The 20,073-nt window shown below is 32.0% G+C and overlaps 1 protein-coding gene and 1 non-coding gene across 2 annotated transcripts; both read right to left on the reverse strand.

Moving 5' to 3' along the window:
• Positions 1 to 8,760: 8,760 nt before the first annotated feature.
• Positions 8,761 to 11,973, reverse strand: LOC110654751 (cucumisin-like). Its single transcript, XM_021810856.2, has 10 exons — positions 11,890 to 11,973; positions 11,698 to 11,786; positions 11,505 to 11,602; positions 11,286 to 11,426; positions 11,088 to 11,190; positions 10,493 to 11,006; positions 10,075 to 10,397; positions 9,866 to 9,977; positions 9,533 to 9,746; positions 8,761 to 9,445 (listed from the first exon to the last, which is right to left on the reverse strand). The coding sequence occupies exons 1-10, from the start codon at positions 11,971 to 11,973 to the stop codon at positions 8,808 to 8,810; spliced, it is 2,316 nt and encodes a 771-aa protein (XP_021666548.1). The 3' UTR covers positions 8,761 to 8,807.
• Positions 11,974 to 19,823: 7,850 nt separating this feature from the next.
• Positions 19,824 to 19,930, reverse strand: LOC131183740 (small nucleolar RNA R71). Its single transcript, XR_009151765.1, has one exon. It is a non-coding gene; the product is annotated as a small nucleolar RNA R71 (small nucleolar RNA).
• Between the last annotated feature and the right edge of the window lie 143 nt (positions 19,931 to 20,073).

Consider the following 20,073-nt stretch of genomic DNA (forward strand, 5'->3'; position numbering starts at 1 on the left):
ATCCCACAGACCTTACAAACCCACCCTTCCCTACCCTCAAAGATTCATCAAGCATAAACTAGACAAACAATTTGGCAAATTCCTTGAAGTGCTAAAGAAGTTGTATATCAATGTGCCATTCACTGAGGCACTATCCCAAATGCCAAGTTATGCCAAATTTTTAAAGGAGATTCTTTCCAACAAGAGAAGGCTAGAAGATTATGACACCATCAACTTGGGAGAGCAATGCAGCGCTATAATTCAGAAGAAGTTACCTCCCAAACTCAAAGATCCGGGTGTGTTTTCCATTCCTTGTCATATTGGTGATAATTGTGTGGCAAATGCCTTATGTGACCTTGGAGCTAGCGTCAGCCTAATGCCTCTTTCAATATATGAGAAGTTGAATATGGGAGAATTGAAGCCCACAAACATGTATCTATCATTGGCTGACCGTTCAATTAAGTATCCGGAAGGCATTCTTGAAAATGTGCCTATCAAGGTTGGGAAATTTTACATTCCGGTGGACTTTGTCATTTTGGATATGGAAGAAGACACGAAAGTTCCTATCTTATTGGGAAGACCCTTTTTGGCAACAGCTGGTGCATTAATTGATGTGAAGGGTGAGAAATTGACACTTAGAGTGGGAGATGATCAAATGATATTCAACATCAATCCTGCCATGAAAAGGAAACATGAAGAAGTTGAGTCTTGTTTGCGGGTAGACATTATTGATGAGATTGTTCAAGAGCATTTCAGACAAAGCTATCCACAAGACCCTCTTGAAAATTGCTTAGTCCATGGTGGGAGCATTGATGATGACAATCACAACATAGCTGCTTTTGCACAACACTTGGAGAGCTCTCCACCACATCCTGAAGCCACAATTTTTCAACTTGAAGGAGTGCAAACTTTGGAGATCAAACCACCATCATTAGAGGTAGAGGATGCCCCAAAGGTAGATCTTAAACCTCTTCCTTCCAACCTCAGGTATGCTTTTCTTGGACCCAATGAAACATATCCTGTTATAATTAATGCATGTTTGACTGATATTGAGATTGACAAATTGTTGAGAGTTTTGAGAAAATATAGGAGAGTTTTGGGTTATGCAATTGATGATATAAAGGGAATTAGTCCAACAGTTTGTATGCATAGGATTTTCCTTGAGCCAAATAGTAAACCTTCCATTGAACACCAAAGAAGATTGAATCCTACAATGAAGGATGTTGTGAAAAAGGAAATCCTAAAATTACTATTTGTTGGAATTATTTACCCCATTTACGATAAAGTGGGTTAGTCCTGTGCATGTTGTACCAAAAAAAGGTGGGGTGACAGTTGTTAAAAATGAGAATAATGAATTAATACCCACTAGAACTGTTACAGGTTGGAGAATGTGCATAGACTATAGGACGTTGAACAATGCCACAAGAAAAGACCACTTTCCCCTTCCTTTTATGGATCAAATGTTAGAGAGATTAGCCAAGCATTCATTCTTTTGTTACTTAGATGGATATTCTGGTTTCTTTCAAATTCCAATACATCCTGATGACCAAGAAAAAACTACCTTTACCTGTCCCTATGGCACTTTTGCATATCGAAGGATGCCATTCGGATTGTGTAATGCGCCTGGCACATTTCAAAGGTGCATGATGGCCATTTTTTCTGATTTTATTGAAGAAATTATGGAGGTCTTCATGGATGACTTTTCAGTATATGGCACTAATTTTGATTCATGCTTGACTAATTTGTCTAAAATTTTGCAGAGATGTGCTGATAATGATCAGTGTTGAATCGAGAAATGCCACTTTATGGTCCAAGAGGGGATCGTTTTAGGGCATTTGATCTCCAATAGGGGAATTGAAGTGGATAGAGCTAAAATAGAAAATATTGAAAAAATGCCCCCTCCAACCACTGTCAAAGGAGTGAGGAGTTTTCTTGGACATGCCGGGTTTTACTGGCGATTTATTCAGGATTTTTCTAAACTTGCTAAACCCTTAACAAATCTTTTGAATCATGATGTTAAATTTGATTTTAATCAAGATTGTATGGTTGCTTTTTGCAGGTTAAAGACAGCATTAACAACGACTCTATCATGCAACCCCAGTTGGACTTTGCCATTCGAAATCATGTGTGATGCAAGCGAGTTTCTTTGTTGGAGTATCCTTGGCCAATAAAAGATAGAAAACCTTATGCCATTTACTATGCAAGCCGAACTCTTGATGAAGCCCAAGTCAATTACGCTACAACTGAAAAGGAGTTCCTTGCGGTAGTATTTGCACTCAATAAATTTCGTTCTTATTTGGTCAACTCAAAGGTAATTGTTTTCACTGATCATGCAGCAATAAAGTACTTAATGAGCAAGAAAGAAGCTAAATCTAGGTTGATTAGATGGATTTTATTACTTCAAGAATTTGATTTGGAAATAAGAGATAAAAAAGGCGTTGAGAATGTGGTGGCTGATCACCTTTCTAGGATAAAAACTGAAAATAAAGATGATGAAATTGTGCCAATTGATGAGTTTTTCATGAATGAGCAGTTGTATGTGTTGAAATCTGCACTTCCATGGTTTGCTGATATTGTGAATTTCTTGTCTTGTGGTGTCTTGCCACCTGATTTATCTTGGCAGCAAAAGAAGAGATTCTTGCATGATGTTAAATTTTATTCTTGGGAAGAACCTCTTTTGTTTAGGAGATGCAATGATGGAATAATTAGAAGATGTATACCGGAGGAAGAAATGCATGATGTTATTTACCATTGTCATTCCTCTGAATATGGTGGTCATTTTAGTGTCTCAAAAACTGTTGAAAAGATCTTAACATCATGTTTCTATTGGCCTAATATGTTTAAACATGTGAGAGACTTTGTAAGCAGGTGTGATAGGTGTCAAAGAGTAGGCAACATTTCCAAGAGAGATGAGATGCCCCAACAGTCCATATTAGAAGTTGAACTATTTGATGTGTGGGGAATTGATTTCATGGGGCCATTTCCATCTTCTTATGGGAATAAATATATCTTGGTAGGGGTGGACTATGTATCTAAATGGGTAGAAGCTATTGCTACACCTACCAATGATGCAAAAGTTGTGGTGAAATTTCTGAAAAAATTTGTTTTGACCAGGTTTGGTGCCCCACGTGCCATAATTAGTGATGGTGGTAGCCATTTTTGCAACCACCAATTTGAAAAATTGATGAGAAAATATGGGGTAAAACATAGGATTGCCACACCATATCACCCTCAAACAAATGGCCAAGTAGAAATCACAAATAGAGAAATCAAGCAAATCTTGGAGAAAACTGTCAATAAGTCCAGAAAAGATTGGTCCCTTAAATTAGATGACACTCTTTGGGCATATAGAACAGCATTTAAAACCCCCATAGGAACTACACCTTATAGGTTAGTTTTTGGGAAATCATGCCATTTGCCCGTAGAATTAGAACATAAAGCTTATTGTGCCATTAGAGCAATCAATTTTGATTTACAAGCTGCTGGACATAAAAGACTTTTGCAACTTGATGAATTAGAAGAATTGAGACTTGATGCTTATGAAAATGCTAGGATCTATAAAGAAAGAACAAAAAAATGGCATGATAAGCATATCAAGAAAAAGGACTTTAAAGAAGGAGATTTGGTTCTCTTATTCAATTCAAGGTTAAAATTTTTTCCAGGAAAATTAAAATCAAGGTGGTCAGGCCCATTTAAAATTGTGAAAGTTCTCCCCCATGGTGCTGTTGAAATTTTTGGTGAAAAATCGGGTAATTTCAAGGTAAATGGGCAAAGGTTGAGGCACTATTCAGTTGGTGAGCCAATTGAGAAGATAGCAACTTGCTATCTTTCTCATTCTCCATGAAATTTTGAGTAAGTATGGTCAAGCTAAAGACCTAAACTTAGCATTTTTGTGCATAATTCCCAATTTTTCTTTCATTTGTTTTAAGTTTTTTATATATACTCCTTATTCAGAGTTTAACATTGTTCTAACTTCCTTGTGCAGATGGGATGCAATGCATTGCAAGCAAATGAGCATAAAAAAAAAAATCATGTCTTTAATTTCGTTGCTTAATTAATTAGTATTTTGAACTTGTTTAGTTAATATTTTGCTTGTGTTGTTTTTATTTTACTTGAACCATTTACTTATTCAGTTTTTTTTAGTTCCTCATACAATACATTTTTCTTTTATGTTGCTCACTTGCTTTTATGTGCTACTTCGAATTTCCACTTGATGGTTACATTTTTGAGCTTAACTTCCTATTTTAACTTTTTGAGTTTAATTGATTTAATGGATTCCATTGCACTATTTCTTTTGCAATGAGTGCAGCAGCTGTCCAAATTTTATCTAATTAAATTGGCTGCACTTCAATGAGGTAACAATTCTCCTCTCAGCTTGTGTCACTGTCAACACAAGTTGTGCTATCGCTTATGCAACAGGGTAATAATTCTTTATGCACATATGATCTACCCATTTTTTTTGCACATTATCCCATTCCATGCACTCTTCTAACATTGAGGACAATGTTCATTCTGAGTATGGGGGAGAGGGTAAATTTTTTGCAAAAATTATTTTTCCTTTTTCATTTGCATATAGTGACACAGTCATTACTACGTATATACACTTGCATATAGCCTCATATACTTAGTTACGCATACTTAGTTGCAATTAGGTTGACTATACATTTACACTCATGCAGTTCATTCATTCATTTAAAATTTTTGGATTTTTAAACCAGTCTCTGAATTCCATAAGCCACTTATTCAAGCAATCCAACTTGCCTTTAGATGGTTAGTGGAATGAAAGTTCCAGCTGGGTACAAAGTTTTAAGCATTATTCTTTCTCTTACTTAAATGCTGAAAATTAATATGTCTATCTAGGTATGCAGATTCTGATTAGTTATTTTGAGTTTTGAGTGTCTGAATAAGCCTTTAAGGAAGAAAATGGTCATTGTCGTCTCACCATTCCTAGAACAGGCATCTTAGATCTTTCAAAGCAAAATTTTTAACTTGCATTTGATAAGAATATGATTTAGGCATTTCTTCATATTTTAAACCTCACATTTAGCCTTAACCTACCTTAATCTCATTTTAACCCTTGCAAACCCCCTTGAACCTTAATTCCCTAATTTCTTTGGAACCCAAATCATTTACCTAGCCGTTAAACCTAAACACTACCACCTATTTATGAGAATAATATTTTAGCAATTAAGTGCATAAAAAAAAAAAACTTGGAGGATTGAAACATCTTGAAAAGTGCTAGAGTAATTGTGAAAAGTTGATAAAAAAAATATAGTCACAAAAATATCCCAAAGGTAATTTTGGGTGTGACGTGAAATAGGGACACATACAAAATAAAAAATATATTATAAAAGTAGTCCCTTTATTGTGTTAGCACTTAAGATTCATTGCGAATTTCTTTCCTCTTAAAAAAAAAAAAAAAAAAAAAAAAAATTGGATGCACTTTGAGTTTCATGATTAATATTATTCTTATATTTTGTTTACCTTATTCCCTTTCTTTGTTAACCACAATCTTACCCTATTTGACCCCATTACAACCCTTAAAAAGACCTAATGATTCTTTGAAAAATGCTTGTTACATTAGTAGAGTTAGATCTTTTATGCTTGCATATGGGTTTGGCAATATAATCTTTCATACATTACTCACCATCTATTTGAGACACATTGGCTATCTATTTCATTTAGGTTTGTTTTGGCACAATTGACTCTTGTAGCTGGTTGGTATTTGTTGCTTGGGTTGATTGGTTAATTCTTAGCTATTCTGTAATAGTTGAGAGTGCTTGCTTCATTCTTTGTGCTTTTGCTGGTGGAATTTGGAATGTTGGTGGCTAGAGGTAAGTTGGTAGTTTGGATTAGTGAATTTTGTGTTTTCAAAGACTGATTCTATTCCCTTCCAAATGAGTTTCAATGAAATTTTGCTTGAGGACAAGCAAGAGTTTGAGTATGGGGGAATTTAATGCATGCATTTTAGATCATCATTTAGGAGTAATTTTTGCACATAATTTACCCTTATTCATAGCTATATTAGTATATATTTAGTCAATTTTATAATTTTCACATTTCTTAGTTTAATTTTTGGAATTTATTTGTTTTGTAGGATAAATTTGGAGAAATTTGATGAATTTTGATTAGAGTAGCCATTTGGAGGAGATTAAAGTCGAATTGCAAAAATTTTGAAGTTGAGTAAAAAAATGGCCGAGAGCGACACAACCTGCAGCACAACCGAATTAGCTTATGTCGCAGGTTGTGTCGATCGTCAGATATTCACGCCGAGAGCGACACAACCCGCGACACAACTGACTCGGCTTATGTCGTTTTTACTGGAAAATAATTGACGTGGCATTTCCGTTACTCCAGCTTTTTACCTCACTTTCTCTGGATCCTTCCCCCTTTTACCCATTCTAGAACAGTCCCTTAGCCTATATAAAGCCTCATTTTATCATTATCTTGATATAGAGAGCAAGGGAGGCATTTTTGGCAAGATTAGAAAGAGAGAAGGGAGCACTTTCTGCATTTCTTTTTCCAAAGAATGCAGATCACGTTTAGCACTTTTGTGCAGCAGAATCTGCTGCAAATTTGCTGGGTTTTTCTACCCCTTTTAGCTTACATTTCCATTATTTCTTCATTTCTTCATTTGGGTTTGTCTTTAAACAATGATTTGTGAGTAGTTGATTGAGATTCTAGAGATGGGTTTGTAAATATTGATTTGTTTTGTGGTTTTGAACTGATTTAGCCATTTAAATGGGATTTGTTATATTTTGATTTATTGCTTGTGTGCTTATTGCCTTGCTTGATGAATGGGCCCTCATTAAGTTAAGTTTTAATCCTTAATAGATGGACTGAAAAGTGAATATTGGGGATGGATAATCTTGCAATAAACTTTATTTTCTTGGTGTTAGAAATAAGCTAAGAAGATTAAGGGGAATTTTCTAAAAATCAATTTTATGCATTAGTTGGGTTTTTGTTAGATTTGAAATACCGTGAAAACAGGGTTTGATTTAATGAAAACCAATTTTGAGATGCTTGAAAAAGGTTTCAAAAATTTAAGAATTGATTTCCCTCAAAATTGCAATTCTCATGTGTTTGGCTAAATTAATGATAAACCACATGCAAACAATATTGAAAATCCAATCTCTAGAATCAATTTAATTTTCATTGAATTTAGATTTAAATCCTCCAAATCTCATAAATAGCAATTTCAATTTAAATCCAATATCTAGAATTACTTTATTTTTTTTTTTTAGATTTAATTCTTCTTAATTTCATAAATAGAAATTTCAAATTAATTTTTGGTAATCTAGTCTAATTAATTTTAGTTAATTGTTTGATTTAGCATTAATTCCTTAAATACCAATTTTAATTCCAAATTTCATTTTACATCTTTAATTTTTGTCTTAATTTTAATTTTTAGATTTTATTTTTAATATCTTTTAATTTTTGTCATTCTAATTAGCTTATACTTTTATTTCCAATTTAAGCACAATTCCCTGTGGGATCGATATCAATTTTTAAAACTATACTACTGTGACCCGTGCACTTGCGGACACACCGTATCAGCAACCTTTGTAAGTCCTACCCGGAATTACATCTCCAAAACCTTTGCACAAATCTTACAAAATTTATAAGATTTTGAAGTAAGTTTTCTTCAATTTCTTTTACAAAAATTTAAATTTATTTTGCATGCATATGGTCGGTTCAACTGCCTGATCTGCATAAATATACGTATATATATATTCATAACGGACTGGCTCTGCCGCCTATTGAATATATACATGTATATTCATATTTAAATTTCAAGTTTAATTTTATTTTTATTAAGTATATATATTCTTAACGGACTGGCTCTGCCACCTATAGAATATATATATATTTAATCTTTAATTTACAAATTTAATTTTTATTTCTGAAGATTTTCCTTTCTTGTGCATTTTATTTATTTATTTATTTGTTTATATATTGTTCAAGATCTAGATTTTGTTTCTTCCCTGTTAGCTCATCTCCCTTTCGATCCCGGTGCATCCTTGGTATATATATATTTGATAAACATCATGTATGGATTAATAATCTATAAACCAACAACCGAAGGTTACAGGATACTTTATGTTATTTAAATTAAAGATCAGAGATCTTATATCACAAATTAAAATTCTGATACCTTATTGTTACATATACTTAAATTGAGATTCCATTTATATAATTTATTTTGGTAAGCTCTAATTCACATGCTGGATTGCCCATTTACAGTACTACATACAATTCAATTCCCTTTGGATGAATTATTGGCTCCTCATGAATTTAGCCATCTGCATATTTAAGATAATTATAGATTTAATTTTAAAATTAGTCATCTAATTACAATTCTATCTACAAAATCTTATTCAGTCTGAGATGAAATTAGTGGCTTAATTTTATTTCTGTTTGAAAACCACAAAGACACCAATTTTAATTGAAGGCAAATTAGCTGCCTTATTTTACTTTTATTACTAGTAAATGCGTGAAATTTTAAAAGGATTTTTTAAAAATTCATTTTACCACTTTAAAATCATTAATGAACAAAAAATATTTTGTACTGCTTTTGTTGGTAAACACACTGATATAATTAGTTGACTGCCATGCAAATCCATTTCATGTCAAAACCCAATTTTTGAACAAGAAAATCGCTACTGAGAAAAATTAATTAGCAAAAAAATATTTGAAATGGACAATCTCTCCCTCTAGCAGCTGAGAGATTGCTTCTTATTTTTGTTTTATTTCAACCTTACAGTGGCAGGGTGAGGGCAGTACAAAATTCGAGATGGCATTTGAAATACAAACATGGTGTTTTTTAACTAGTCATGTCCGAGGATGCCATTCTTGTGATACACCGAAGAACCTTCGAATTTAGGTGTTTTCTGTGGCTTGGTCATGGAGTAGGGAGAAGAATAAGTAGCACCGGGTAAAATGTTGTATACAACTAGTGGGCTTCTCACCACATAAGTCCCATCGTTCCACCAGATTGCGCCTGACATGATTGGCTGCTGTGCAAGCTTTGGGCCATACACTTTCACTGTGAATGTTTTTGTCTCTCCAATGGCAGAGAATGATAGGACAGACGGCTCCACGGTCACACTAACACTGCTTGGCATGTAGACACCCACACTGTAGGTTGAATTTGGTTTCCCAACATTTTTAACTGTCCTTGTAAACACTCCCTGAATTGGCTGCCCATCTTCAATGGCAAGGGCAAAAGTCGGGTAATTAAGATCCCAGGCTCTTCCAGGCACCGTGCTGCTGCAAACGCTGCTATTGTCCCCAGTGATCAGTCTGAGAGTGGTAGTGTTGTAACCTTGTTTGCACAAGAAGTTAATGTAATCTGCTTCAGATGCATCATAAACAAGTCCAGGGTCTGTTGCGTCCAGTGGATTGATGTGGCCAGACCCGTAAGCAAATTCAAGATCTGGGTGCTTCCTTGAGTCCATTATATAAGCTATTCAAAGGAAACAAACAACTACTTAGTGAGGGTGTTGATTAAATCGAATTCATTTTTAGCCATTTCAGTTTAAAAAGGCAGTACCTGTTGTCATGAGGGCGGATTTAATGGCAGCAGGAGACCAGTCAGGGTGGGCGGCCTTTACATAAGCTGCAGCACCACTAGCATGCGGGCAAGACATAGATGTACCGGAGATTATGTTGAAGTTTACACTCCTGGTGTCCCTCCAGTAGATGGAAGGTGGTGACACTGGAGACCAGGAAGCAAGAATATCCACACCAGGGGCTGTGAGATCAGGCTGTGCATCAATCATGTAATATATTTCAATACAAGTCCTCAAACAAAGTCACAATAGTAATCAATGCTGTGAATAATTATAGCTTTATATTATTGTACGTCATGATAAGTGATGAGTACCTTGAGAATGTCTGGGCTGATAGGGTTGGGTCCTCTGGAAGAGAATGATACAACGGAAGGTGCCATGATATCCTTCCACGTCTCACCAACCAGAATAGTTGCAATTGGATTCCTGAAGAAATATATATATATACTTTCAGAGATTTATCCTAGCGAATTGAGTGACTAATAAGCTACAGGGAAAAAAAATTTAAAAAAATGACAATTACTGTGTGGATCTTATGTAATCCAAAATTTGCTGGCCATCTTCTGTGGTGATTACTGTTGCCGGCAAGGGGTAACTGAAAGCAAAATCTTTGCTGTACTCAGAATCGGCCATTATGGTGCCCACACCATTAGCAAGTAAGATGCCAGAACCATCCCAGACGGTTTCACAGAATACAATCTTTCCTTGTACTATGTATGAATTCAAGGCACCGGAAAAGCAATATTTTGCAATGTCAGGGTCAGCACCAGCAGAGTAGTTTGCTGCATCTCCTCCCCAAAGCAATGGATATGTCCCGTTAAGCATAAAGTTATTAATGGATAGTCCCTAAATCATAAAATAGAAATATGAAAAAAAAAATCAGTAGAAAGAAAAAACATTAATTAAGAGAATCCAGCGTTTAACCGCAGTGGTAAACTTACAGTGAATACTTTTCCATTTCCAAGCACAACACTGGCAATGAATTTCCTATCAATGGTGCTGGCAGCAACAGTCAGTGTCCAGGGTGCAAAATTGGCGACTGAATACGGATAGGGTCCAGAATTGCCAGCAGAATTTGAAGTCAGTATACCATATCTCATGGCATGGAAGGATCCAATAGCAATTGGGTCCTCCATATATGGGAATGGCCAGGGAGCACCAAGGGACACTGATAAAATGTCAACACCATCAGCTATGGCATCATCAAATGCTGCCAGGATATCTGCAGTAGCACATCCAAATGACCAGCAGACTTTGTACACTGCAATCCTTGCATGTGGAACTCCGCCTCTTGCAACTCCTTCAGCCAAACCAAAGTAGCTTGCTCCTTGCACCTTCTGCCCTGCTGCAGTTGAAGCAGTATGGGTTCCGTGTCCCTCAGAGTCTCTAGGGGATTTGAAGTCTGTCTCAAAATACCAGTTCTCACTGTTGTAGTACCGAGCTCCAATGATCTTGCTACAATTTCAAATAATTATTTGCTGACCTGAAGTGAAGCATTGCAATTGAATTATGTACTATAGGATACAGAAAGCTCACTTGTTGCAGGTGAAGTTGCCTTCACCTTGACATGTTCCTTTCCATTTGGATGGTGGAGGACCCATTCCTGTATCGATGAAGCTCTCAGATTCTGGCCAGACCCCTAGAATATAAAGACATTGCAAAGCTTCAAATTAGCATATCATCTAGAATTTTTTTTCTCAGATTGACGTGAGAAAATACTACAAAAGAAAAAACCTGTGTCCAGAAGACCAATAATGACATTTCCTTCCTGAGACCCAGAAAGTTTGCCTTCGGCGAAACCCATGAAGTCCCATGACCTCGTTGTGTGAATCTTCAGTATGTGGTTTGGAATCACGGAGATGACACCATCCATTTCTAAAGCCAATTTCAGGAATTATATTTAGTACAGAACAAATCAGTTATCTTGTAAAACTACTTGCTTGAAACTCTGACCTGAGAGTCTTCCGACTTCTTCATCTGATAACTTAGCTGCAAATCCATTGAAACTCCTCCCATAACTATAGATTAATGATTCTTTGGCTGATAAAGTACTGCAATATTGCAAAACAAACAAATAAATTTCCCTTTTCTTTTGTTCGTAGTGTCAGGGTTAAGAAAGATTTAATAATAGCAGTAAAGCGTTAACCTTCCAAGTACACTCTCTAGCATGGAATGGTGAGCGGATTCGGCAGAAAAATCTCCTCGAGGCAAGTCTCCCATGTATACTATGTGAACCTGTATATACGTGAAGCAAACTCTTAAATGCATTAAAGAATAGATGCTTCAAAACTTGCAAAAATTGAAACTATACATGTGATTGGAGAACAATTCTATATACCTTCTTGTCTTGGCCATAGCCATGCATAAACAATGCAGCTAGCAGCAGTGGATAGAGAAGAGAAAGCAGCCTCGACTTGGCCATCAAAAACCAAATTAATTTTGATTTAACAAACAGGTTTTTGATTGATGTGTTTCGAAGTTCAGTGAGTTAATATGGTATTTATACAAGTAAAATTAACTCTTGTTATTAACGTACTGTCTCTTCTTGACGATCGGCAGCTGGCCGGGTCCCTTGTGGTTTTCGCCAAATTCAAATTAATGTTGAATCGTGATTAACAAAACCCCCATCAATAATTAATTGTCTTACTGCAATTTTTTTATTTCTACCATAATTACGTTGTCTTATATATATTACACTTCTTTTTGGATAGTTCTTCATTTCAATGTTAATTAATTTGCTAAGTTATTGTTATAGCCTGGTGAACAAGTTCTAATGCATATTTGGGTTAATAGTTGAAGGTAGGACTGTGCGCGATTCTCGGAGTCTTGAACCGATCTGAAAAATTATATCAAATCGATAAAAATCATACTGAATCAAATTATTATGATATTTTAGTTCGATTATTATTCTTTACTAAGAACAGAATCAAAATCGTATCAAATCTAAAATCGAATTTATACATATGTTTTTTTATAATTTTTTAAATGCATTTATATACTTTTAATATAATTATATATATTTATATATTTATATATAATTATAAACTAAATATAACTTAATATTATATTTCATTTCTCTATTTTTTTTAATAATTTTAGTTATAAATATATTAAATTACTTTATAATTCTTAATTATAAATACACTATTATACTATGTATATGTTAATTCATAATTATGTTTATATCTTATAGTGAAATATTACATAATAAATAATTAAAATGTATATTATATGATATACTATTATATTATATAATATATTTAATCCCAAATTATATATATACTTTATAGTTAAAAATTATATAATTTAAAAATAACTAAAAGATATATTATATGATATGTTATTTATTAATAATTCAATTTAAAACTTAAATATTAATTAAGTATAACTTTTTAAGAAAATAATTACATAAAATTATTTTAAAAATCAAAAATTAAATCGAAATTATATCGATCAAGCCAGAATTAAAGAATTAAGAATCATACTGAATCGAAATTAAAATAGTGAAAAATCAAATTGAAATTATATAGAAATTTTAATTTAATTCTAATTTCTAGGTAGATTTCAAACCGAGCCAGAACTACACACTCTAATTGAAGGATATTGCTTAAAATTGCAAGAGGTAATTCAAAATTTGACAATTAAGGAAATATATTTTTTTGACGATCAAAATATTATAAATTCTCTTCAATATAGTATGAAGCCCAATAAATTAATTAACCTCTAATAATATATAATTAAAAGAAAAGGTTAAGTTATTAGTTGACCTATGAGAATATAATGAGAAAATTAAAGATGATAGGGCAAAGGCTCAAGTCAAATACTTACTGAAAATATTTTTTTCTTACCTTCAGTTATCCATGTAATGACAAAATTATTTTCTCCAACTTAGCTCCATTTCTTATGTTAAAATTGCATATTTTACTTGTCCACCACGGCCAGCAATTCTCCACTTAGATAGCTTGATGATAGCAATGCGTCCTCATAACCTGCCTCAGACGAGCTGTAAACTATTAAAAAATCAGAACCCAATTACCAAAGAATATCATGCATTTGCATGGAAATTATTGGATGAGGTGATAACAATCCATTTCTCAAATCTTAGGCCTCACCATTATTTGGTTGCCTTTGCATTCCTTTTTTTTTTCTTTTTAAATCAATCTTAATATATCAATTATCAAAGGAAAAAAAATTATTTTTTAGTTCACTAAATTATAATTGGAGTTCAAATTTTCTGTACCTATTGATTTTGATTTTTATTATCTTTAAGATGGAAAAAATAATAATAAATTCTAAATATATAATTTAATTTCCCTTTGTCTCATTTCAAGTGATGTTTTAGAATATATATATATATATATATATATATATATATATATATATATATATATATATATATATATATATATATATATATATTCTGCTTTATTTGCCATTTTAGAATATTAAAGAATTATTAATTTATTTTCAACTTTCCCTTATTTATTATTATTCTCAATACATTTATCTTTTCTTATCATTATTTTACATTTCGAAAGTATTTTAGTCAATTATTATTATTATTATTTTATAAAAATAAAGTTATCCAATTATTTTTTAATTTTAATGCAAAGATTTTAAAAAACATTTGAAATAGGATGGATAGAGTAATTATTATTTAATTTATTAAATCTTAAAAAAATGGAATTTGAATTAATATCTCATGAAAATGATTTTAATATTATTAAATTATTAGTAAAACAATTGACTATTGATTAATGTAAAATAATAGAATGGGTGCAGCTAAGGGAAGTTTAAACTCAAATGAAAATGTGCTTAATAACTATTAAATTAAATATTTATATATAAATTAGTACATTCATATATATATTTTAATTAATTTAACATAAATTTTAATACAAATATTTGATTTAATAGTCATCAAACCCATTCTCATATAATTGTGGTGTGTTGCCCCGAATTTCTGGACTTGTTGCGTGCACATGACGGGCTTGTAATTAACCTTCAAATAAGTAAACTTTTTTTCATTTCTTTTCTCTAAATTAATATTGAGAAGGGTATAATTTCTTATAGAAATATATGAAAAAATATAATTGCATTATAATTTTATGGACAAAATTAATAAATTAACTGAAATTGATTAATAAATTAAAAAATAAAAATATGTTCATGTATAGAAGGATATTAACAAATTATAATTAATTTACATTTATACTAACTATATCCAAAAAAAAATTAAAATATCGTATCATTACATGTAAAATGTATTTTTTTTAATGTAAAAATGATATTAATCATCATAAATATTATTGGATATATTAATGTTAAATATGAAAGAAATAGGAAAATTAATCTATCATAACCTATATAAACATCATTAAATTTGCAAGGATATCAATTGATATTGATAATAATAACAAAATTCTAACCATCATATTCATGTGTAACTACTTTTATAAAAATGATACTTATAATATATAAAAATTAAAAAATTTTAAAAACTTACAAATAGATTTTGCCCATTCAAAAAATATACACACACAAAATGTAGTGAAGAGAAAAAAAAATAAAATTATATGTCAAAATTAATTAGGTTTAGTCCTATTATACAAAAATAGAGTTTTTTAAATGCAAAAAAACTTATTCGTTACTAATACCTTTAAAAAAAAAGGTATAAAATTATAATAAATAAAATATTTGCCATGAAATAAGATTAGAATTTCATATTTATTTATATGAATAAAATTTTTTATTTAATTAAATACTTAATTTTTAATAATAATAATTATATAATTATGTTAATTAAATGCTTATTTTTTATTAATAATTTTAGAATTTAATATTATAAGTTTATAAATATTTAAAATAATTTAAAAAATAAATTAGTGTAAGTGAAATTTGATGTTTAAGATTTTCCATTAATTTTATTATAATAAATTAAATAATTTTTAATAAATTAATAATATTTATATAATTAAAAATATATAATTATAATATAACTTTTGATATTAGTAGAATTACTATAAAAATAATTTTAAAATTTTAATTTATATTAATTATAGTAACATTAACCATTAATTTATAACTCCATTATTTTTGCATTTTATCTTTTCTTCAATCCTAATTTTGCTGACATTGATGAGTTGCACAATTTTTTTTGAGCCGCATATGTTTCACATCATTTGGAGGTAACAGCTTACCCTTTTACTATTTATGCTTATGGTATGTTGCCAATGCTTATGCTTTCGCTTTACCCTACGCAACAGGTTAAACAACATCTTAAGCAGTGTAAATTCATACATTTGTGATACTTTTTCACATTTTTCTCTCTAAAGCTTCTTTGTTAATATCATTTTGAGCTAATTTTGAAATACTTGAGCTTACATTGATTTAATCCCCAATTGTATATATTTCATTAATTGATTAGTTCACACAATTTTGCCCATCTTTGCGTTCATTTTAAACATTGAGGATAATGTTTCATTTGAATTTGGGGGTGAGGGCAAAATTTTTGCAAAATTTTTAAAAAATTTTCTTTCATTCATTTATTGCATTTCATTCATCCATATATAGATAATCCATACACTCATACATATACCACACACATGTCTATACTTATATACATACATTTGCATATAGTTTTCATATAGATTACACTTAGTTTTAATTTGATTTATGCATTCATTTTAGGATCATGCATATCATAAAAATAATTTTTTACCTTGTCCTTAGAGGATTGAGAATTGCTTTGAAGAGTAATTGAGCTTACTTTTAGAAGGGTTTGATGGATTGAAAGTTCTAGATAGGTGCAAAGTTATTAGATTCTTGCTTTAGTTTATATCTTCTTAGCCAAGGGCCACCCAATCAATTGCATTGACTTTGAGTGCTTAGAGAAAACTCTAGAGTGAGAAGTAGCTAATTGATGTCTCACCAATCCTAGAACAATCTTTCTAAACCTTTCAAGGCGAAATCATAGCATACACTTGAAAAAGAAATGATCTAGGCATTCTTTGAATTTTAAACCCATATTTTAGCCTTAGCCAACCTCACTTCAAAATTTCCCTTTGGAACCAATTTGAGCCTACATTTATCCCTCTTATTTCTTTGGAACCCACATTAATGCCTAGCCATAAACTCAAACACTTACCTACCCTCAATGAGAATAATTCTTTAAGTGATAGATACACATAAAAAAAAATATATATATATATATATATATATATATATATATATATATATATATATATATATATATATGTATAACAATTAGTTGGGAGAAGTAACTAAAATAAAAAGACTAGCAAATTCAATTATGGTATGTAAAGTAATTCACCACCCAAGTACACAAAGAAATGAGTTTGGGGGTGAATTGAAAGGGACAATTATAATTCAAAGTCAATGTTATTTATGTAGTCCCTCTAAAAGCTTCAAAATTATAAGCTAGTATTGGTAAAAAGTTGTAAAGTTCCTTCCCCCAATTGGTTCAAAAAAAAAAAATTTGTGTCTTGATCTTTTAATAATTTGATTATTCTCATATTTTGTTACCTCTATCCTTTTCTTGTTAGCCACATTATCACCCCTTTAGCCCCATTACAACCCTTGAAAGTCCTTTTGATCTTTTGATGGTGTTTTGCTACATTAGTGGAGATTGAAATAGGAGAATTGCCTATGGGATTGTGATATCATTAATCCATTCATTTACTTCCATTATTATTTGAGACACTTTAGTTTGTGGATTACCCTATAGTCTATTTAGGCACGATTATTCCTTGTGATTGATTGGTTTGGGCTTGATGATATGGATAATTGACCCAAGACTAAGCGGTGATAACTTTGGTAAGGATTGAATTCTTTGTACCTTGAAAGTGGGTATATGGTTTGTTGGTGGCTAAAGGTAAGCTTGAGAGTTTGGATAAGTAATTTTCATAAATTTAAGGTAAGGTACCCCAAATTGCATTAATTGTTTTTAATTTGCTTGAGGACAAGCAAAGGTTTGAGTTTGAGAGAATTTGTTACACTCACTTCATATAGGCATTTTAGGGTAGTTTTGCATCCATTTTGCCCTTTAAATTTTAGTATACTTTATGTTTTTAGCTCTATTTTAGCTTATTTGTTAATTTTAGATACTTTATATTTGATTTTTATAATTTTGTTGTTTTTGATAGGATTTTGTGGCAAATCGAGGATCAATGAGTGCATTAGGAGGTGATTTGAAGAAATTTGGAGTTCTTTAAGCATAGAGGAAAGTTGAAGAAATCAAGTCTTGAAAGAGCAAGTTAGCTGAAATTTGCTTGAGACTTTGCTTAAGATCCTGCTTAGGGTAAAGCGGCAGTGCTTAAGGTGCAGCACAAGTCAAGCATGAGCAGAAAAGTCTATTTTACTCTAAGTCTGCCGAGATTTGCTAAGGGTCTGCTTAACCTTAAGCAGATAGTGCAACCAAAGGCTGAAATTTTCTAAGAAGCTGCTTAGGGTTAAGCCGAACCCTAAGCAGACTGCCCAGAACGTGAATAATGCTGCTGACTTGGACAATTTTACACCTCATTTCCTAACCACTCCTTGGCTCTTATTTACTTTTAGGGCAACTTTTTGGGATGATATAAATTCATCATTTTCTAGTTTTTGCCACAAGAGGAAAGGAAGGAAAAACAAAAAGGAAAGAAAATTTAATAGAGGAAGAGGAGGAGACGCCATTTTCTTTTGGGGAGGAGCTGCTGCGCCAGTTCTGGAGCTCCAAAAATCAGAGATTTTGGTTCTTCTACCTGGGTTTTTTTCTATTTTAGTCATCTTATCATGTTTTTCTTTACTTTTCCATCAATCGTTCTTATAAATACCATTATGAGTGAGTAAACTCTTTAGATTTCAGAGTTGGGAAATATGTTTTAGATTAATTTGTGGATTTGAACTGGGTATTTCCTTATTTTACATAAATATGAGTTTTTATTCTTTCCTTGTGTGCTTGATTTACTTGCCTAATGTTGGTACCCATTGGATATTATGTTAATCTTTGATTGAAGGACCGAAAGGTAAAAGTCATTGATAGATAATCAAGGATTGGAACTTAAAATCACCTAGATTTAGAAATAAACTTGGGTTTTAAGAGAAATTAATGATTGGTTACAAAACTTAATGGGTTTTAAATTAATCAATATCGTACGAAAGTAGGTTTGGTTATTTTAGAACACACTTTGGTTTGCTTGAAAAAGAAATCAAAGGAATTTAGAATTAATCATCTTCAAACTCTATTTTTCCCTAAAAATTGGAATGCCCAAGACAAATCCCAATTAATTTATGCATAAATCCCCAACTTTGGAATCACTTTTAACATAATTAGACTTTGATTTGAATTACCCATTGTTAATTTAGTTTAATTGCAAAATAGATCTAGACATCATTTGTTTGCTCTTTACCCATTTCAATTAGATTAATTAATTTGCCTTGCTCATTTACATTTACCATTTATTCATTAATCGTTAGCCCAAATAATCACTTCATCCATAGTTTGGTACTCAAATAGCCAATCCTCGTGGGAACGATACTTGATTCATCACTTTATTACTTGAGACGACTCGTATACTTGCGGATTCGCCACATGAAGTTTTTAGCTCCGTTGCCGGGGATTTGAGTTTTGTTTGATATTGTTTGTTTGGTTAATTTGGGCATTTTATTTTATTTTCTTTTTACCATTTTACTTTGAGAATTTGTTTATTTTGTTTTTCAAGTACTTTATTTTATGAGAAGGATAAAAAGTGAAGAAATCAATTTATTCTTTCATCCAGAAATAGAAAAGACAGCAAAAGCTTTAAGAGCAGAATCTAAAAGGGCAAAAGCTGAAATTAAAGCTCAACAACAACAAGAAAGAGCACAAGAGCAAGAGCATTACAAGAAGAAATGGCCAACAACAATAACAACTGCTCTGTGAAGGATCATGCCTATCCTAACATTGGGGATTTCATGCCAAGTATCACAAGACCAAGAGTAGAAGCTAATAATTTTGAACTGAAGCCTGCACTCTGTCAGATAGTACAACAATCACAATTTGGAGGAAATCTAAGTGAAAGTCCACATGTGCATCTAGCACACTTTCTTGAGATCAGTGATATGTTGAAGATAAATGGAGTTTCTGATGATGCAATTCGACTCAGATTATTTCCTTTTTCTCTGAAGGACCGAGCTAGAGAATGGTTACATTCTTTGCGTCCGGGTTCTATCACAACATGGGATGAACTTTCTCAAGCATTTTTAGCTTAATATTTTCCACCAAGCAAGATAGCTAAGCTGAGAAATGAGCTGACTTCTTTCAAACCTAGAGATGATGAGAGCTTGTATGAAGCATGGGAGAGGTACAAGGATTTGCAAAGGAGATGTCCACATCATGGGATTCCTAAGTGGATGCTTGTTCAACACTTTTACAATGGAGTTTCACTAGCTATTAGAAGTACAATTGCTGCATCTTCTGGAGGTGATCTTATGGAAAAATCTGAAGATGAAGCTTTTTCTACTCTTGATAAAATTGCTTATAACA

Source organism: Hevea brasiliensis, chromosome 9, assembly GCF_030052815.1.
Source record: "Hevea brasiliensis isolate MT/VB/25A 57/8 chromosome 9, ASM3005281v1, whole genome shotgun sequence".
Taxonomy (NCBI): Eukaryota; Viridiplantae; Streptophyta; class Magnoliopsida; order Malpighiales; family Euphorbiaceae; genus Hevea; species Hevea brasiliensis.

What these genes read in the sequence shown, in the direction of transcription:
- LOC110654751 (XM_021810856.2), bottom strand. Translation starts at nt 11,973, where the DNA reads ATGGCCAAGTCGAGGCTGCTTTCTCTTCTCTATCCACTGCTGCTAGCT. An exon ending in GGCAACTTCACCTGCAACAA is followed by an intron (nt 11,007 to 11,087) that starts GTGAGCTTTCTG and finishes TTGAAATTGTAG; the next exon opens with CAAGATCATTGGAGCTCGGT. An exon ending in ATCCGCCCTCATGACAACAG is followed by an intron (nt 9,446 to 9,532) that starts GTACTGCCTTTT and finishes TCCTTTGAATAG; the next exon opens with CTTATATAATGGACTCAAGG.